At 30.7% G+C, this 21,914-nt stretch overlaps 3 protein-coding genes across 3 annotated transcripts; 2 read left to right on the top strand and 1 right to left on the bottom strand.

Moving 5' to 3' along the window:
* Nucleotides 1-4,711: 4,711 nt before the first annotated feature.
* Nucleotides 4,712-5,668, bottom strand: LOC111211400 (glycine-rich cell wall structural protein-like). The gene has a single exon (XM_048760447.1). It carries the CDS (start codon nucleotides 5,505-5,507, stop codon nucleotides 4,872-4,874), a length of 636 nt encoding a protein of 211 aa, XP_048616404.1. The 5' UTR covers nucleotides 5,508-5,668; the 3' UTR covers nucleotides 4,712-4,871.
* Nucleotides 5,669-9,625: 3,957 nt separating this feature from the next.
* LOC106402409 (lysM domain receptor-like kinase 3) lies at nucleotides 9,626-12,531 on the top strand. The gene is made up of 9 exons (XM_013843131.3): nucleotides 9,626-10,431; nucleotides 10,506-10,583; nucleotides 10,684-11,132; nucleotides 11,207-11,296; nucleotides 11,378-11,483; nucleotides 11,548-11,797; nucleotides 11,880-12,031; nucleotides 12,109-12,216; nucleotides 12,316-12,531. Exons 1-8 carry the CDS (start codon nucleotides 9,849-9,851, stop codon nucleotides 12,123-12,125), a joined length of 1,725 nt encoding a protein of 574 aa, XP_013698585.1. The 5' UTR covers nucleotides 9,626-9,848; the 3' UTR covers nucleotides 12,126-12,216; nucleotides 12,316-12,531.
* A 250-nt stretch (nucleotides 12,532-12,781) lies between these two features.
* On the top strand, nucleotides 12,782-20,578 carry LOC106404238 (probable LRR receptor-like serine/threonine-protein kinase At1g51880). Its single transcript, XM_013844972.3, has 13 exons — nucleotides 12,782-15,275; nucleotides 15,364-15,937; nucleotides 16,851-17,332; nucleotides 17,667-17,814; nucleotides 17,903-17,974; nucleotides 18,118-18,189; nucleotides 18,271-18,354; nucleotides 18,460-18,587; nucleotides 18,682-18,911; nucleotides 18,987-19,113; nucleotides 19,188-19,253; nucleotides 19,341-19,515; nucleotides 19,590-20,578. The coding sequence occupies exons 1-13, from the start codon at nucleotides 15,194-15,196 to the stop codon at nucleotides 19,996-19,998; spliced, it is 2,649 nt and encodes an 882-aa protein (XP_013700426.1). The 5' UTR covers nucleotides 12,782-15,193; the 3' UTR covers nucleotides 19,999-20,578.
* Nucleotides 20,579-21,914: the final 1,336 nt, after the last annotated feature.

Genomic DNA, 21,914 nt, shown 5'->3' with positions numbered 1-21,914 from the left:
GATACTCTTCGTTCGAAAGAGTCCAGGCGAAAATGATGGGTGAGATGGTTTTAGTCTCCGGCGTGTTCCGGCGAAACTACTGGTGGTTTCGTCTTCTCCGGCGATGTCTTCTCGGTGTCGGTCGTGGTGTAGTGACCGGGTGACGCGTGTCTCTAGAAGGAGTGGATCTCAACACGTGGCGTCCATGTGCGTTTCTAGACGCGTGGCGAAAGGTGGCGCCGTTCGGTTAATGGGTTGAGTTAGTCTCAATGGGTTTTTTTAGTTCGCCTCTTTTGTGTTTGGGCTTTTTAAATCTTGTATGTGAGTTTTTGTTGGGCATAGTCCTTTAATAAAATATTAGATGGAAAAAAGAAGTTAAAACACACAAAATCAATTTGAGAGTTGCACAGGGACAAAATCACCGACACTGTTCTTCTAGCAGTTTGGAATCTCAAGTTGGGCTTGTGTTTCATGATGCAGCAACCAGAGTCTTTGGTTGATCGCGCGTTTAAATTCTGTGATGATTCTCTTCTTTCTTTATGAAGGCCACGTGGCAAGATAGTCTGAGTAGACAGAGACTAGAGAGATAGAAAGAGACCGAATATCTGACTTTGACAGTACTTTCTTCTCTCTATCTGGACGGTAGACAAAAGTTGTACAGTTTCGATTTAAACATCTCCTCCTGATAAGGTTTTATTTAAATCACAACCGTACAAACTTCAAATAACACCACAGGCAACGGCTACAATTAATAAAGAAGATAGCCGACTCCAAAAAGAAAAGGAAAATAAATAAAACAAATCGTGAAGTAAATGTCAAATCAAAGTTAAAGCAATAGTAGTGGTAAATGATACTCTCGAACAGATATGCGTCATCAGATAAGGCTCCACTTCCAAAAATGATTTAACCTGATTTTTTCAACGTGATAATTGTTTGTGTTGATTCTTTTGCGTGATCACTTTACCATTATTTATCTGGCTTGCTTTTTTGAAGACAATCCACCTTTGTTGATAATGCCAAGTGAATTTGGTTTACTTATGGTTTGGTCGGTGTCACTTATTGCTGGTATTAGGTTGGTTAGTGGCACGTTGGTTCAATCTGGTTGAATAAACTTACGTTCTCTTTAAAACCAGTTCAAACTCAAGCATCTAATGTGTATTCTACATTTCTACTTCTGTGAATGGTTGTTGATGTTTCTTTTACTCGATGCCTACAATATTCTTCTTGTTAGGACACTATAGTTTATCGCAAACTACTTTTACAACTCGTTAATTATATAAAGGTGAGTACTTTGCTATTAATCTAACCAAAAGGTGGCGGTCACAAAGTTCTCAACCACAACTCTTATAAAAAGTGAAAAAGCTTCTTTCGTTTTCTCCAATATCATCGAGAATCCGAGATGATATAAGAATACAAGTTATAGTGCACCCCAAAGGAATAAGTTCGCTATGTTTAAAAGTTTCGGCTGATGGTCCATGGATTCATAAAATTAAAAGTGGCCCAATAACTAATCAAAGCCACTGAAAATGTATTATTGTAGAACTGGACCATTCCATAAAATCCGCATACATACACTGGCAAGATTGATACAGAAAAGTGACGTTAAATTTGATCGTTGATTTGTTATTTTTGGGTTGTAATCTTTGTGGGGGCACAAAGAAAATGAATTAGTTAATGATTGATTTCATTTTACGGTTTAGAAAAGTTAGAATCGATTCTGGACTGACTGATAGAAGACTGGGTGTTGTCCACTTAAAAGAGTTTATTACGAGAAAAAATCATGTTCTCATATTTTCTTATACTTCATGACATTTGATGACTCTGCTCTTGACTATTGAGAGATTTGTAGTGGAGTTGCTGAAGTTTTTCATCTGAGCTTTAGAATTCATACATTGTGAGTTCAAATTCGTTATTTCTTCGTGTTATTTGATGATGTTTTCTAACATTTACTTTATTTTATCTTGTGTTTTATAATTTTTAATAGAAAATGTCGAATAAAATTGTAGAAAATGTTAGCCAATATGTAGATTAAGCTGATGTATATAACTGTGTAATTTAAGCATATATGTAAAATATCACTATCAAGGTCCACAATGTGATCTGGGAAGTCTGGTGGGACGGAACCAAACTGTCTTTTATTCGGTAACAGCTCATTGTTCTCTGTACTTTCTTTTAACTCATCCTCGATAAAATACTTTTTTTTTTTAATTTTGCTTTATCTTAGTCACTGCTCCCTCTGTTTCATTATAAGTGTCGTTTTAGATTTTGGCACACGGATTAATAAAACAATTAATTTTGTACATTTCCTATAAAAAACACTATTACCTATACACCTAACTATATTTCAACGAATAGAAAAATAAATTTTGCATAAAATTAATAAATTTTGCATTAAAAATCGAAAACGACATTTATTTTGTAACAAAAAAATTCTCTAAAACGACACTTAATATGAAATGGAGGGAGTATATCTTATATATTAAAACATAAGTCACAACTTTGATTCATGTGTGATTTTTTTTTAAAAATGGACCTAATGGACATATTCTTAGAAAGTCATGTTACATTTAATCTCTAATCTTATCATTTAAATTTGGGACCTACCAGAAATTTTTATTGGGCTATCATAATTGGATTTAAACGATAGATAATCCATTGGATTTATAGATTGTATAAATTAAATATATATAATTTAATGTTGTAATACTATACCTCTATATGTTAAATATTTAAATATTTGTCGATGTTAACTTTTAAAATTATAAAGATTTTTTTTTATATAGCAAAAATCATATTATCTAACAATGATTAATCTTTACTACCTTAAACCAATGAAAACAAATTTTAAACTATATAGTTTATTTTAAAAATTAAACAAAAACCAAATGTTTAATCATTTACTCGATAATATAAATCTATGAAGCGAAAAGTTTAATTTTTTAAAAAACTTTCTAAATTTGTGAAATGTTACAATATCTTTGAATATCACAATAAAACAATATTTTTCTAATCTTCATATATATAGTTACGATTTTAGTAATGAAATAATAATCCAAAAAAATATATATATAGAAGAAAATACAAATACATGTGAAAGTTTGAAATAATCTAATCAAAGAAAAAAATATACCGTAAACTTATTATGCTTTGAAAATTGATAGACACATATATATTATAATATATACCAATTTAGAATTGAAAAAAAAATATTTATATAAAAATAAATGAAAATAAAAATCCGTGCGCGCAGATCAAGATCTAGTATAAAATTACTTTACCTAATCAATCTTTCCTAATCTTATATTTGGGAACTATATTTCTTCAAAATAAATAAAGCAAAAATGTTCAAAACTTTTGCTTAATTAGTCCATATATATATGTTTTCGCTTTTTATAGCGATCCATTTCTATATGTTGACGAATTTAAATAAACTATTCATATCACCAAATCATCACATTTCTGGAGATTGTAGTCATTTTCTACCATATAGCATTTTCCATGTTATCTGTTTTTTTTTTTACTTTTTCCAACATAACAATATACTTCTTCTATTTCAAATTAAGTGTGAGATTAAAAAAATTGTGTAATAAACTAATATATTTTTATTTAATGTTGATTAACTGAATAAAACTTAACAAGTCCTCCAAATTGAGTCAACTCACATACAAAAAAAATCAACTCAAATACTTAAAAAAAAATTGCTTTATCTTAGTTAGTATGTAGTATTACTTTACCTAACCAACTCAAATTAACATTTAATTAAAATTTAGATTTTTCGTATATGCTATATTTTACATTTTTAAAACGACTATAAATTATTAAAACTATTATAAGTCTCATGTTAAAAAAATTATGATCAATGGCTTAAGATTTTATTATAAATACACATGATCTTAAAACCATATGAGTAAAAATTCTCATTTAACAAATATTTATATAATATATATAGTAAACTATATACCATATAAAATACATAAATATTTTAATTTAAAAATTTGCTATGAATTTTCAAAAACATTTATGAATTAGGAACTTATTACAAGTCCCAAAATTTTTTGTTATCAATGATTTTAAAACTTTGTTATAAAAAAATACGAATGATCATAAAAGGGAAATTGCCAAAAATACTACATTCATAATACCACTTTTCATGTTTACACTAACCATTTTTACCTTTACTTTTAAAGAGTGAAAAGACATTTATGACTCAAAGGTTAATTAATTTAGACTTAGAGTTTAGTGTTGAGGGGTGGGGTAGAGTTTTTGGAATGTGAAATTTAGGATTCTAATAAATATTTAAATAAAGACTTAAATTTTTTTTTAAATAGTTTCAAAAATAATTTTTGATTTTCAAAAATAATTTTTGAAAACAAATTCAAAAAAAATTATAAAAAAGTTCGAATTTGAAAAAGTATAATTCGAAAACATAATTTTTTTTATTTTTGTTTATTTAAATAATTATTTATTATACATATAGAGAATATGAGTATAAAAGTCTTTTGCATCTTAATGATAAAAATATTTTTGAAAATGTTTCTTTACAGGTGGTAAACATGAATAATGACACTAATAAAGTGGTAAACATGAAAATTTCTCACCATAAAACTATATGATTATAAAGTCTCATTTAATAGATAGCCATATTACTATATATCTATGTTAATATCATTTAAATTTAATTATATATAAAATAGATAAATGTAATTGTTTAGATTTATTAAATGTAACATAATTTTCTAGGAATATGTCTATTAAATCCATTTTAAAAAAAATCACACATGAATCAATGTTGTTATCAGTGGCCCAATCAATCTCAGACCAAACTAGACCTGATGTCAAACATTGACCTCACAGATTTTGATTTAAACGGCCAACAAATACTTAAGACTCTTCTAAACCAATAATAAATCGACTAAAACCAATAAACTCAACCAACAGACAACACACACTCCCCCTCGAATATTCCGGCTGCTGCTTGAACGGTGAGTACCACGATCACCGGTTTGCATCGAAATCGGAATTAGAGGTCCAACGCCTCCTTTTCCCGTGCTTCCGCCGCGGCCGCCAGGCAATCCTCCACCGCTGCTGCCACCGCCGCCAGGCAATCCTCCACCGCCGCCGCCACCGCCGCCACCACCACGCCAGCCACGCCATCCTCCACCGCCTCCTATTCCGGTGCCACCGCTGCCGCCACGCCAGCCACGCCAGCCACGCCATCCTCCACCGCCTCCTATTCCGATGCCGCCGCCACGCCAACCAAGCAAGCCATGCCATCCTCTACCGCCTCCTATTCCGGTGCTTCCACCGCCACCACCACGCCATCCTCCACCACCTTCTTTTTTTATAACTACAACTAATTCTTGATCCTTTCTTTCAAAATCAACAACATCTGGTTTTGTGGCTCTGGGATGAAGACTCTCGTAGTACGTATCAATAGAGGAAGGCTTTGAATTAACAGAAGGAAAATTGTGCTGAAGATGAAAGATTAAGAGAATGTATAAAACCAACCATGTTTTTCTTAAATCCATTTTCGTTTTGTTTCTGTGTCTCCTCACTTTCTTGACTGATATGCAATGTATTTATATATAATTCTGTTTGGATTCTTAACTTGCATAAAAAAAACACGTTACTGGTGGTAGCCTGTTCTGAAGTATGGTTATAAAAAAACTGCACTGGAGATATTTTATTTATCCATATTCCCTATTTTCATTGAATCATTCTCTTTATGTAATTAATATATAATAAAATTTAAGCGACGTCTAAGGAAAAAAAGTAAATAATATCTATATAAGATTTTTTTTTTGACTAAAATATATATAAAAGATTTTGAGATGATCTTAGCCTCTCTAAATTGGTATATGCCATTTTTTTTTTGGTCAACTTTCTTAAATAGTCATTTTTTAGCTTTTCAATTCTAAACAGATTTTAAAAGTCAAATGACTTTCTTTAGAAGTGTAAATAACAGTGATTTCTTCATTTATATTTTACTTAAATATTTATTAAATATATAAAATATAATATATTTTCGAAAGTATAATACTGAATTTAAATTATAAACATTTACACTGAAATATTAAAATTTCGGTTTATATCGTAGAATAGATTATTGTTTATTAATTATTTTTAATATCATGTTAAATATATATATATATATTAAAATAAAAAATTTCCAAAAAGAATCAGAGAAACTCGCTATAATATTAGTTATTAAAATAATAAACTAAATATAAGAAACAAAATGCAACTATGATATTATATGTGGATATTGTTAATATCTATTTATGAATTAAATTTCTTGAATACTATGATAAGTGTATATATTAAAATATATTTTTAAAAATAATATATATATATATATATATATATATATATATATATCATAGAATAGGTTAATATTTATTCATTATTTTTTAATATCATGAATATATATATATATATATATATATTAAAATAAAATTTTGGTTTGTTAGATATTTGTATTGGCCGTACACTATTTAAAGTAGTAATAAAATGTTGTTAAATTTTTTTTTATTTATTTGATTTATTTACCAAAAACATGATTGTAAATAAACAAAATGTATTGGTTTTGATTTATGTGCTTACTCTAATGTATATACTTTTATGCATACAAATTATTTTTTAAATATGTGGTTTCTAATATGTTATTTGATCCTGACAATTTCATAATTACACTTTTTTAAAATCAAAGAGATTTTTAATATTGGGAGCACTATATATATATACACGTTATTTCATTCAAATCAAAAAATTAGTTTTGATTTTTATTCCTAAAAAGTTTTTAATGAAATGTCATTACAAGATTCCAATAACTTCTTTTTTATTTTGTTCGAAGAATGAGAGATTTGATACTCCGTCTAATATTTGTTTTTCCATAATACCCTATCTAGCTATTATAATTGTAAGAACAAGAGATTTGAACTATTTATTATAAGTTTTCTGGTTTATCATTTAATAAATCAAACAATAAGTAACATAGTTTACATATACTAGAATGATACATTATTAAATATATTTTTATCGGTATACGCTTAAGTAACTAAACCTTAAAAGCGTAGATTAATAAAATAAGTAATTTGTTTGCAGTCAATGCTATTAAATGCGGCAACTTTAAGTTGCATAAAAGCTTCGTCAGACGTCCGCTTCCGGCTTCGGAACCGGAAGTCCGTGGAAGCTTCTGAAATCTCGCTTCCAATAAGTTTCCAAAAATACTTCTTTAAAAACATGTTGGAAGCTTACGCTTTTGTTTAGGAATCACACTTTCATTTTAAAAACTCAGTGTCATAAATAAGTATAAAAAATAAAATTATATTTTTATTTTTTATTAAACTAAAATTAATAGTATTAAAATAAAGGAAATAGAAAATATGCAAATATCAAAACTACAACTATAAATTATCTTTGTGCATAATAATTTTTATAAAAGATAGCGCATATTTATTCAAATACGTTGTGACAGATATTTATGAACTATTAAAAATAATTAGTTTGATAATATTTTTATAAGCTTAATTTGTTAGTATTTTTATAATTAAAACATGAAATCAACTAAATGGAAAATTATTAAAAATGAATAAGTAAATTTTTATTTCGAATCACATATTTTTAGTCATAATTTTGTAAAATAATTTTTATGTATATATATATATATATATTTATATTTGGATATACGATTCCAACACGTATCCGCTTCCTAATTTTTTTAAAAAATATCAATTATATGCTTGTATATGATTCTGCTTCCATGTACTCGCTTCCGTTTCTATGTGACATTAATATAAAATTCTATTTACAAAATAATATACTGTCTTTTACACAAACAAAAAGTATTTTTAAGTATTAGTATACCCTAATATATAAGAATTTAAACATTACCAACAAAATCTGTTGTAACCTTTTTTTTTAAAACAATAACTACACCAAAGACGGTTCCATGAGATATTCTACACTCCAATATACAGTATTTTCTATTTTTAATTATGTGGTAATATAAATAAACCAATTAATATTCAATGTCAGAAATGCTGGACATTCGAGGCCGCTGCTCTCTATCCGGTTATGAGATTAGGGTTTCTCAAGTTGGGCCGGAAGGTTATAGACCCAATTGGTTATCGAGTTTGAGTTTTTATTTTGGGTTTTTATTGTAATTTTCCTGAGTTTGACCCGTATCCTTTAATATTAAAAACATATCGACGAGAAAAAAAAAATTCAATGTCAGAAATGAGAATATATCAGATATTGTCATCTCTAATTTTTAAAAAACATATGTTGATGTGGCTCTCGGATCATATGTTAAATTTTGAAAATTTCTGCCTTTATAAAATATAGAAAGTTTTTGGCTTTTTACTAAAAAAATAAATTATAAATTATATTAACACTTGGAATTAAACTGTAGCTAAATAATACTCATTCCTCAGGTCCTGACAAAAATTATATAAATCCAACATAAGTAATTAGGTACTAAACAAACACCGAACCTATTTTTTTTTTTTTTTTTTATCAAACACCGAACCTAATTAAATACACTAAGGTGATGATTGTTTCAGTAGTTTTTAGTTTTAGTTTTTGGTTTTTAGATTTTAGTTTTTGGTTTTTAGATTTTGGTTTTTGGTTTTCAGCTTTTACTTTTTGGTTTTTGGTTTTTAGATTTTGATTTTGATTTTGGTTTTTGGTTTTGCTGTATTTTTTTATTTTCAAAAATTAATCAATACATTCCTTTAAAATAATACAACAAAATAGCAATAAATATTTAGATTTTACAATTAAAATTTATCAAAATACTGTTATTATTATTTTAAAATTAAATAGTATAACATATTTAAATTATTATATTTTTATGAAAAATATATTATAGTAAAATATAAATCATAAAATATATATAAATTATGCAAAAATAAAAATATTAAATTTCAAAACTACTTAGAAATTTTTCTTATATAAATTATTTTAATTTTAAAACTTCAAAAGCAATAGTTTTTCTTATATAAATATTATAAATTATATAAAAAATAAGTACATAGAATTTTGAAACTAATTATAAATTTCTTATATAAATTATTTATATTTTCTTAAAGTTGAATGGTAATTTTTATATTTCAGGATTATACAACACATTTTATTAATAAAACATATTATGTTTTTATAATTTTTTTATTTTTAATGTGACTAATAATTATTAAAATAATTCAATTGTTTTAGTTATAGAAACTAATAACTAAGTTTTAAAATTAAATATATTATTTATAAAATATATAAATTTATTTACAGATATATGAACCACAAATTAAAATATTTCACATTATTGTTTAAATGATATCTAATGTACAAAATATTTTATGATAATTTTATTTTCATGAAAATATTAATTATTAATGAATTAAAATGTAGTAGTTTCTACAAAAAAAAATCAAAATTCATTTTTTTTCATAAAAGCTCACAAAAGTTAGTTTTTGGTTTTTCTTCATAAATTGGTTAAAATTTTCAAAAACTAGTTTCCCTAAATTTTAATGAATCTATTTATTGAAAATGTTGATTGGCAACTGAAATGGTTTTTACAAAAACAAAAACAAAAACCAAAAATTTGATCGGATGAAAAATAAATTCTGCAAAAACAAAAACCAAAAACTAAAGCAAAAACCACGAACAGTCAAGATATCTAATCACTTTACAAAAGTTCCTGCAGAGAGACTGTGAGCTTCACTCTTCTCCCATGACTGAGATTTCATCTGATTTCAAGCCGCTTTCTCACATCTCCATTAACAAAACCAATCAAAACCCATCTCGATTCACCCTTCAATCTCACCAATTCAACAATCTTTCTTCTTAATCCCTAAGAAAAATCCCACCTTTCGATGAATCTCGCCACTTCCACTTTCTGGGTTCTTTCCTTCTTCACCTTATGGAATCTCTCCTCCTCGAAGCCGATGTACTGCTTCGACACTTCTCGTCTCTGCACTTCCTTCCTCGCTTTCAAACCCAACAAAAACCAAACCTTTTCCATAATCCAAAGCATGTTCGACGCATTAGCCTCCGACATAACCGCCGATGTAACCTCCGGCGACATCTACGTTCGGAAGAACTGTTCTTGTCTCACCACGACTCCTCATCAGTACGCAACGAACACGACATTCACAATCAGACAGAACCGGAGCTCCGTCTCCGATGCTGTCGTCTCTGATTACTCTGGTCTCGCGTTTCCACTCAACAGCACTAGAGAGGCTCGTCCCGGGGCGGTTGTGTCTGTGCAGCTTCTCTGTGGTTGCTCGAGTGGTCTCTGGAACTACCTTATGAGCTACGTGATGGTGAATGGAGACAGTGTTCGGTCTCTCTCGAGCCGGTTTGGTGTTAGTATGGATCGAATCGAGGGAGTTAATGGAATCTCGAGTCCTGATAATTTCACAACCGGAGATCTTATTTACATCCCGCTTGATTCCGGTAAAGAATCTTTAGTTTTTAAGAAATTATTAGGGTTTTAAGACAAAACTGTTTGATGATCTTTGATCTTTAAGTACCTGGAGTGCCTTATGAAGCAAAGAAGACAACCCCTCCTGCTCCTTCTCCCACGTTTACCAACATCAACATCTCAGGTTTTGATTTAAATCTTTTTGATCTGAATCTCAAGTTACTATTTTTAGTATATCATAATACTCACATTCATATATGTTTTTTTTCCAAATTTGGAAAAAGCTGCTGACCAGGTGAATCACACATCAAAGGGTGGTGGTCATGTGCCTTATATATGGATTGTTGGTGGTCTTACAGTTGTGCTTGCGCTTCTCGTCATATGTATACTTGTATGCATCTGTTTGAGATCATCTAGTTGCAGCTCCAATGATGAAGATAGTGGTGGTGGACACAGCTTCCAAATCCTTAGGAAGTCCGGTTTCTTTTGCGGTTCTGCTCGGTATAACTGCTGCAGGTCCGGGGATTTCAGACAAACCAACGGTGAAACAACTCAGAGCCATCATCAAGTTGTTGCTATTCCTAAAGGTATTGTTGATGGAGTGTTTGAGATAGAGAAGCCTACTGTGTTCACTTATGAAGAGATCCGCGTGGCTACTGATGGGTTTGCTGATTCTAATCTTCTTGGTCATGGGAACTGTGGTTCAGTATACTTTGGTCTACTTAGAGAACAGGTTTGTCCCTTTAGATCACATCTTCATATGCCGAGTTCTGAGTTGTTGTAATATGTGACTAAACTTTATCACAGGAAGTTGCTGTGAAAAGGATGACAGCTACAAAAACTAAAGAGTTTGCATCAGAGATGAAAGTTCTTTGCAAAGTTCATCATTCAAATCTGGTAAATCCTCCTTGTGTTTTGTGTGTAAAATCTTCTTTATGAGATTGTGACTTTTGGGTTTTGGTTTTATTCTTGTAAAAGGTAGAGTTGATTGGCTATGCTGCAACCAGTGATGAGCTCTTCGTAGTGTATGAATATGTGCAAAAGGGAATGCTGAAAAACCATTTGCATGATCCTCAGAGCAAAGGTAAAGAAGACTAACTGTAAGGAGAAGATGATGATAATTGATATGTTTTTTGATGTTCTTGAAGGCAATACACCACTGTCTTGGATAATGAGGAATCAGATTGCGCTTGACGCAGCAAGGGGCTTGGAGTATATCCATGAACATACTAAAACTCATTATGTTCATAGAGATATCAAGACGAGCAATATCTTGCTGGATGAGGCATTCAGGGCTAAGATATCTGATTTTCGACTAGCGAAACTAGTTGAGAAAACTGGAGAGGGTGAAGTTTCTGTGACTAAAGTTGTTGGTACATATGGTTATCTTGCGCCAGAGTAAGCATTTGAAAAAACCTGAAGCTACATCTAATTTTCATTCAAGAATACTTTAGTGACTCTTCTGTCTTTTCCTCTGTAGATATCTAAGTGATGGTCTTGCCACCTCGAAAAGCGATGTTTATGCCTTTGGTGTTGTTCTTTTTGAGATTATCTCTGGAAGAGAAGCTGTTATAAGAACAGAGGCATTGGGAACTAATAATCCAGAAAGACGTCCATTGGCATCTATCTACTGTAAGTTCTTGGAGTTTTACACATTACACTTCTTTGATGCAACATTTATTCCCAAAGCCTTTCTTTCTCTGTTGCAGATGTTAGCGGCTCTTAAGAACTCACCAGACTCTATGAACATGTCGAGTTTGAAGGAGTTTTTAGATCCCAACATGATGGATTTATACCCGCATGACTGTTTATTCAAGGTAAAACTAAGAAGTATATGCTTAGTAGTTGGAACAAGTGTAGCAAACCATATGATATTTTCACTGTGTTAAAGAATGATTGTATTTTCTTATGGACAGATTGCTATGTTGGCGAAGCAATGCGTAGATGATGATCCGATTCTAAGGCCAAACATGAAGCAAGTGGTTATATCGCTTTCGCAGATACTCTTGTCTTCCATTGAATGGGAAGCAACTCTTGCTGGAAACAGCCAAGTCTTTAGTGGTCTTGTCCAAGGAAGATAAAAAAAAAACATTGAAAGCCTTAAGAGTTAAAAGACCCTTTATTTGAGTATTCACCATGGCCTAGAAGCTTAGTTTGTCTAGAGGAATGACCAATCAGAGTTTAGGTAAGTAGTTAGTTATAGAGACAAGTCTCTTATGTCCCGCTCTTTTCCTGTCTCGTTATGGTTATTCTTTTGGAGAATCAATCAGTGAAGACATGTACGAGTTTACATGCTTGATGTGTTGCGATTGTAGTGGCAATACTACAACACATAGTGTATGAATGGAGACAGCTTTTCTGTAGACCGGGGGGGGGGGGGGGGGGGGGGGGGGGGGTTATTTTAGTTGGACTCTGCGATATGTTACCACTCACCAATAAGTAAAATTTTGTTGTTGAAGTGCGTCATTGTCATTTGATACGCATTAAACAGTAATAATGCATCACTTTTCATATGTTTGAGGTATTTAAAGTGTGGTCTTGTAAATATTTATTTATGAATAATTGGATATCTATAGAAACTAGTTTGACAAAACATTATGTAATGATCAAAAGTGTGCTAACAATTTAACTAGTTATCAACTATTTTTTTACTTAAGATCTGCATTGATTTTATTTTGTAACAGATGATAAAGTTATACAACAAATTTTTTGTTTACTATGTAAAATGCTGTAATTAAACTTCAATAATATTTTTACTCTACCATATTTTAATACCAAAATTTTTATTGAATGTAACCCTTAATTTTTTTTAAAAAATCAGGCTTTTTAATAGTTACTAATTTTCTTAACTCTATCGTAGACTATTTAATGTGTTCACACACTCCTTTTTTTTAATCAACTTATTTTCAACATTCATCTTTTTAACTTTTGTATTAGTGAATTGAAGTTCTCTTTGGGCGAGAACTGAATAATATTATTGTTGAAAAATAAATAAGTTACAAAATCATTAAGATTCACATCAACTAAAATGCCGGAATGAAAATGTTTTTAGAAATTGAAAGTTTTGGTATCTTGCCGAACATGGTCATGGTCGAGGTTTATGCATACAAAAGCACCAAATAATTGTGATTGGTTATGAATTAAGAAAACTGAGGTGAAAAACGCCACATACAAAGTTGGATCTTTAGTTTAGCCAAATATTGTTTTTCTTTACTGAGTTTTCATATCTAACTAAGAATTAGAAAAATAATCAGATTGTTAGAAAAATCTGAAATCAGAAAAGCTTTAAAAGAAAAGAAAATTTTCGAAATCGATTGAAAAACAAAATTCATGTACCGAGTGAAAAGATCACATTATTTTCGACACAAGTCTAACCTATTTCACTCGATTGCATCATATTTTTATTATATTTACCAAGAATATTCTATAAGAAAGTACACGTTATTGGTTATAGACTACATCAATTTTGTAACATGCCCAATGACACGACGTCCAACCATTTTTATTGGTATTCTTAAAGTATGGTCCAATAATTATTTGTGCAAAATAAGCCCAAAATATTAGTTTATATTTATTTATTTATATTTATATTAGTAGAAGAAAGTAAGTCTGGGTAAAATATTTAGATCCGAAGAACCAAACCGAACTTGATTTGAAAGTAATACTAAACACAAACTAAAACTGATTTAATACTCAAATGGATCTAAAAGTTTAATATTCGGATAACAAGACCCGAATCCGATCCAAATATCTAAAACACAATTATATACTTAAATATGTTAGTTATTTTAAATTTTAAATTTATTAGATATTCATTAATATGAAAATATCTAAAATAACAAAATATGTCCAAAATACTAAAAATATATTGTTTTTCTCCATCTAAATATTTAAATTGAATTATTTCTTATGTAAATATAAGTATTTAGTCTTACATTATTCAAATTTTTATCTTTTATATTATTTTTATTTTCGGATTTTGAGGATTAAGTATATTTGGATTTTTGTAAAATATTACATAATTAAAATAACTATTCGAACTCGGACTTGAACCGAACATGCAATGATTCAAACCAAATTTAAATCAAAATTTGTAAATATCTGAATCATATTTAAATTTTTAACTCTAAAAATTTGAAATCTGAGTGGATCATCTCAATCTGAACGAATATCTGAATGTCCTCCCTTGAAAAAGTTATACGACAAATCTCTTACTACAACGAAAAATAAATAATTTTATCAATTATTTTACTATACTACCTAGTTTTATAGTATATGAATGACTATGAAATCAGTAACTATAATCATATGCACCACCCCATGTCTTTGATTCTAGACCAAGAAGAAAATCCTATGAGAAACGGAAGTTTCAATTGGTCAATAAAAGATGAGTCTATTATATTGGGTCAAAATGAAACAAAAAAGAAAGAAAAAAAATCCAAAATAGACCAAAAATTTATGTTATAGATATCAATATAAGTATATCCCCTATACATCAATGTAAATAGGGGATTTCTAACTATGCAGGGCCTCAAGTTTCCAAAATTGACTCAATTCATTCAAAACAACAGTCAACATTTTGATATGCAAAAACAAGTCAAGATCTGTATGACCATCAAATTATGGAAATGAGGACTTTTTAATATATATTAAATTATTTATTATTTTCAAAATAATGTAAAATTTGGATTGGCTCCCCTTTTGTTTGAATAGTTTCTGACTTTGTGAAAGACAGCTTGGGATTAATTTAATCTACATGTAAAGTTTTGCAAACAAATTAAAGAAAAAGACAAAATGAAATCTCTCAGTGGGTTTTTGTTTTTCTTGATAATAGCTTTTGCCATTCTTCAATCAGTCCACGCTCAAAATCAATCAGGTTCTTACACCATGTTTGTATAAATCATGATGCTTCTAACATACCTGTTTTAAATATCTCTCTTTGATTAAATTATTTTCATAAACAGGATTTATCAGCTTGGCTTGTGGATTAATCCCTAAGAGTGCAACCTATACGGAGAAGACAACGAATATAACATACATATCAGACGCGGACTTTATTGACAGTGGAATCGTCGGGAGGATCGATGATTCATACAAGACACTGTTTCAACAACAGACTTGGACCTTAAGAAGCTTCCCTGAAGGTCAGAGAAACTGTTACACTTTCAACCTTAAAGAGAACAGTAAATATCTGATCAGAGGAACTTTTGTGTACGGAAATTATGACGGTCTTAATCAGATGCCTGAGTTTGATCTTCACGTTGGTCCTAATAAATGGACTTCTGTTACACTTGAAGGAGTAGCAAATGCTTCGATCTACGAGATCATCCATGTTGTAGCACATGATCGGCTTCAAGTTTGTCTTATCAAAATCGGAGAAACGACACCGTTTATATCGTCCTTGGAACTTCGTCCGTTGAACAACAATACGTACCAGTGTTTCACAAAAAAAAAAGAGAACAACAATACGTACCTAACTCATGAATCCCTGATGTCGTTCGCTAGAATTTACTTTCCGCAGACTCCATCTTTCCTCAGGTAAATAATCTGAGGCCTCATTTTCTTTCTAGTGAAATAAAAAAGGAGCGCTCAGATATCTTTTGTTACATAGAAAACATCTTTTTTCACTAAATAATTTCATATATAGTAATAATAATAATAATAATTAAAACATACTATTTTATAAAGTAAATTTTTTATTTGTTGTAGTTTTCTAAAACTATTTTTTTCAGTATAAGAACATAATATATATATATTTTAAAGTTATGTTTAGTTTATCAATTTTATTTTTCTTTAGTAATTTTGTAAAATTTGAAGTAGAGAAAGTAAATTTAAATTTAAATTATATTTTATTTTGATTATGTTTATTTTAATATTTTAATATTTAAATGTATAAATTTTAGCTTTTGTTTATTTTAGTTAACACAAATTAAAATGATAAATTGATTTATTAATTAACTTAATAAAATATGGATTATATTTACATTTAAGTGATATAAAGTAATCTATTATTAACTTTATAAGTCGACTGATATTCATTCAACGAATATATTTTATACATGAATAAATTTAATAATTTGTTGATTTTATTAGTTGCTTTCATACTGATTAGTGAATTAAAGTATAATTCAAACATTTAGTTAAAAAATACTTTTACAATAAATTTTATAAAAATATAAATATTTACATTTTTTTTTGAAATTATAAGCTAATGTGAAAAGTTTGTGTATTATAATTACGTTATTAGTTTAAATTTTTTATTAATGGTGATACATATAAATTATTGTTATATATGTTTTAAGAATTTTACCAAAACTGTAGGTGCTACGGGTAATATAAAACCTGGGTTTTTTTTTTTTTGCATATTTATAAAATAACTTGTAAAAATTATTTGCTTATATTGCTTTGATTTAACAAAATGAAACATCTTTGTCTCTCTCTTTCTCTCTAGGTATGATGAAGACGTCCATGACAGAGTTTGGGTTCCATACAAAAATAACAAAACCGTGTCGTTAAGTACTAATCTTACAATCGATACAAGTAGTGGTTCTTACAATGTGCCTCAACATGTGGCAAACTCCGCAATTTTTCCTGCAAATGCTTCTCATCCTCTCAACATATGGTGGGATATTGGCGACACCAATGCACACTCATATATATACATGCATTTCGCAGAAATTCAGAATCTTGGCTCTAATGAGATCCGAGAATTTAACATTACTTACAACGGTGGTGAGGTTTGGGAAAGTTTCTTTAGACCTCACAAACTCAAGATCACAACTATCTTTAGTCGAACAGCTTTGAGTTCTTCAGATGGGAAATTCAATTTCACTTTTACAATGACTGAAAGCTCTACTCTTCCTCCACTTATCAATGCCCTTGAGGTCTATACAGATGTGGAAAATTTGCTGCTCGAGACTCACCAAGATGAAGGTAAGTTTTATTTTAGAAAAAACATTCTATTTACCAATTCTGTTTTATGTTTTTAGTTTTTGGAGGGTTATTGATTTGTTGAAGTACTTTCAAAGTATTCGACATGAATTTATTTGAGTTCACATTCAAAATTCATATAGATTTCCAAATAACCATCATGCATATAAGATTTTTTAATTGTATTAGTTCAAATTTACTATTTGAATTGTTTTAAATATGAACGGAAACAACATATTATAGATCATTTTCGCAAGAGAACATATTTTAGATAAGATTTAGTAATAGTAAATGGAATTAACAAACTCCTAGCTTGTTTGGTTCTTTTGAGTATCAGTTTCTGCTATGATGAACATCAAGAAAACATATGGATTGATGAATAAAAAAATAAGCTGGCAAGGGGATCCATGTTCTCCTAAAACTTATCGATGGAAAGGCGTGAAGTGCCTTTATCTGAACTCTGATCAGCCTCGCATCATATCCTTGTATGTCTTTTATTTCGTTGGTTTATATTTCATAAGCTTTTTTTTTTGTTTCGGAGTTTCTCACAGATCCTAAGTCTTTAAATATTAGGAAGTTGGCAGCGAGTGATTTGAACGGTGCCATAACACCTGATATAGCTGGCCTAACACAACTGAGAGAACTGTAAGCATCTGAAACTATTAAAACGCAAATAAACTTGTTTATTTGACATCTTAACTCTTTTTTTTTTCTTTTTGATCTTCATGATATATATATATATATATATATATTAACTTTTCAAAAGCTTTTTCCCCTATAATGGACAGAGATTTATCAAAGAATGATTTATCAGGAGAGCTTCCAGATTTTCTTGCTGATATGAAGTTGTTGACACTCATGTGAGTTTCTGTTATTGAACTCTTGCTTGATTTGTTTATTTTTTGTTTTTGAAAGATTTATTATTATTTTCTCATTCGCAGAAACTTAAAGAGAAACCCTAAGCTGAATCTCACAATTCCTGATTCTCTTCAACATAAGATAGATGACAAAGTTTTAATACTACTGTAAGATGTTTTTTTCACAACTTTTCTTTCTTCGTGTCTAAAAGATATTTTAAATTTTCCTACTATAACCTTCTTTTTGGGTTCATTTCCCATTAATGATTGTAGTATAGATGAAAAACTGGGTAGAAAGTTTCCTTTGGTTGCTGTCACGGTATCGGTGGTGGCTGGCGTGATCACTTTACTAGCTATCTTTACCATATGTTTCATTGTCGCAAGGAAAAAACATAGTGAAGGTATATTTATGGGATCAGGTCTTAACACAAGTAAAATAGAGAATGATTTTTTTTATATTTAAATAATTTCATTTTGTTTTTACCATTGTATCAGTCCCTAGTAATATTAATAGTGAGACGAGATCAACCAATCAATCAATCAGAACAAAGGAACGAATATACACGTATTCTGAGATACTAAAGATGACGAATAACTTTGAGAGAGTTCTTGGTAAAGGAAGCTATGGAAGAGTGTATTATGGAAACTTAAATGGTACTCAAGTAGCTGTGAAAATGCTCTTTCATACATCAGCTTCCCACGACTATAATCATTTCAAAGCAGAGGTAAATTTAAATAAGAAATATATAGAGCAATCAGTCTCTTGTTATTAAGATTCTAATCGTTTTTATGTTTCTTAGGTTGAATTTCTTTCAAGAGTTCACCATAGAAATTTGGTGGGACTTGTGGGTTACTGTGATGATGGTGAAAACTTGGCTTTGATTTATCAGTACATGGCCAATGGAGATTTAAAGGAGAATATATCAGGTAAACATTTTCTATTAAAGAGTTTCCCATTTGGTGGGGTTCATATAGTAAAAACAAAGTGAAATTTGGTACAGGAAAAAGCGGTGGACATGTTCTAACTTGGGAGAACAGACTGCTAATAGCGATGGAAGCTGCACAGGGTGATGAAACAAAAATGTCTTTGCTATTCTGATTTTTAAAATCTAATATAAATAACTGACATAGATAGCAACAATTAATTGTAACAGGATTGGAGTATCTACACAATGGAAGTGTACCTCCCATAGTCCATAGAGATGTGAAATCTACTAACATATTGTTGAATGAGCTGTTTGAAGCGAAGCTAGCTGATTTTGGGCTTTCTAGATCTTGCCCGGTGGAATCAACAGTAGTTGCAGGAACACCTGGTTACTTAGATCCTGAGTAAGTAACAAAAGAAATAAATTATACTATTCAATATAAAATATGAAATGTAAATCATTAAATATTCTTTTCAGGTACTACATAACAAACTTGCTAAGCGAGAAGAGTGATGTGTACAGCTTTGGGATAGTGCTATTAGAGATCATAACAAACCAGGCTGTGATTGATACAACCCGAGAGAGATCTCACATTACAAATTGGGTTAGATTCATGATCGGGAAAGGAAACATTAAGAATATTATTGACCCAAAACTGATGGGAGATTTTGATACAAACGGTGTGTGGAAGGCTATTGAGTTGGCTATGACTTGTGTAAACCCAACCTCCAACCATAGACCAACAATGCCACATGTTGTGATGGAGCTAAATGAATGTCTGGAGTCTGAAATTTCCAGGAAACAAGGGAGACAAGTGATGTGTTTTGAAGATTCTATTGACTTTAATTTATCTCCTGGTTCTGAAAGCCCTCCTAGACCGAGGTGAGTTGAAAGGAATTGACGTTTAATTAACGCAATGATTTGCCACTCGATAGCTATTTAAGGCTTAGCTTTTGATTAGCTTTCATTTAAAAAAAACCTCTGCTCTAATGTAACACAAAGTGTAAAACAGTGTTTTTGCTTGAATTAATTTAACATTATTTCAAAAAAAAAAATTCACTTCGAAGTGTTAAGTTATCTATGGAATTGAAAATTGTCTTCTGTAATTTGCATCGAGCAAAAATGTTTGTTTCTATATCCTTAGCGTTTATTTTAAAAAGTTAAGAACACAAATTATTTAGATATTTTAAATTAACAATTTTCAATAAATAACTCTTTCATAAAAGTATGGACCCCACAGACAAATATCAATACTATTAAAACATAAAATTTTTTTTTCAGGAATCCTTATGTTTTAAAAGTATTTACAGATCTTTGTCATTGTCTAATTTAAACCTATGCTTTTAATCAAACACTATGTTATTTGGAAAATCCTTTTAATTAGCCAGCTATAGACGATAGAGATTTGTAGAATCTGAAAACCAACCAAACCCTAACCAGAAATTGAAAAGAGGATGAAAGAAAATCTTCAAATGATGCAAAATCATTATCATTATCATCACCATGCTTGCCATGATAATATCAACAGAAGTTTCGATGTGTAAACCGAACCCTAAACAGAAACTGAAGAGAGGATCAAATATAATCTTCAAAGGATGCAAAATCTGCGGATCATGAATCTCTCCCAGAAACAACCTTTCGAGACCCAACCCGTCAAAACACGTTCCGTAACTCTGCGCAGGCCGGCTCCGAAATCAACTCTTCCGCTTCATTCTTCACGGCAATCTTCCCGGTAAATTCATAGTATAGGGAATTTTTCTCCTGTTGTGAAGCGAAAAAAGGGCGATTTTGGCGACGATCTTTTTCATCATGGATTCGGCGACATCGCCGGGATCAGTGAGGGGTTTGACGGAGACAAAAGGCAATCAGAAGGAGCGAAGCGAGATCTCTGATCCAGGAAACCTTCTGGGGGGACCTGGATTAAAGGTTAACAAAGATGAATCGAGTTTGGAAGCGAAATCGGAGGTTGGAAACAACAAAAGAGGATGCGATAATACTGGGATCGAAGGACTGGAGAAGCGAGATGATTCAGAAAGGGAGAATCAAAAAGGAAAGGGGAAGTCAGAGTCGGAGACATCATCGTGGGTTAGGGTTGCTCAGGAGAATAAGGTTCTGAGAAAATATGAGTTGGAGATCACAGAAAAGGAGGGCCAAAAGAGTGTTGAGATTCCAGATGAAGTTATCGAGAAGGTAAATCATCTCTGGGAGGATTACCTGATAGGAAAATTTCTGGATACTGCTCCACATAGTGCAAAAATTCATGCTACTGTGAACATAATTTGGAACCAAGGTGATAAGAAGATGTTGATTGATGTTCATGTGGTTGATGCCACAACTATGAAGTTCAAAGTTCTTGATCCAGGGATGCGAGCTCGAATACTAAAGAGAGGTATGTGGAGTATTGGAATATACCAATGGTGGTCACAAAATGGATACCAGACAAGATGAAAGAGAAGCCTGAGATTACTTCCATACCATTATGGGTACATCTCAAGAATGTGCCAATGCATATGTACTCATGGCAGGGCCTGAGTTTCATCACAAGTGCAGCAGGGCTTCCGGTACGTCTACATCCAGAGACTGCCGCCTGTACGAACTTTAAGATTGCAAAGGTGTTTGTCAATGTTGATCTTACAAAAGAGTTGCCAACCAAGATTAATTTCATGAAGAATGGAGTCTCATCATTAGTGGAATTCTACTACCCGTGGTTACCGCTAAGATGCAACACATGTGGGAAGTGGGGACATACAGAAAAGGTCTGTGTTATTAACAAGAAGGATGGCTCAGAGAAATCTGTGCAGC

The sequence above is a fragment of the Brassica napus genome, chromosome C6 (genome assembly GCF_020379485.1).
Source record: "Brassica napus cultivar Da-Ae chromosome C6, Da-Ae, whole genome shotgun sequence".
Classification (NCBI taxonomy): domain Eukaryota; kingdom Viridiplantae; phylum Streptophyta; class Magnoliopsida; order Brassicales; family Brassicaceae; genus Brassica; species Brassica napus.
Note: the sequence above shows the minus strand (reverse complement) of the source record. Positions and strands in the feature narration are given on the sequence as shown.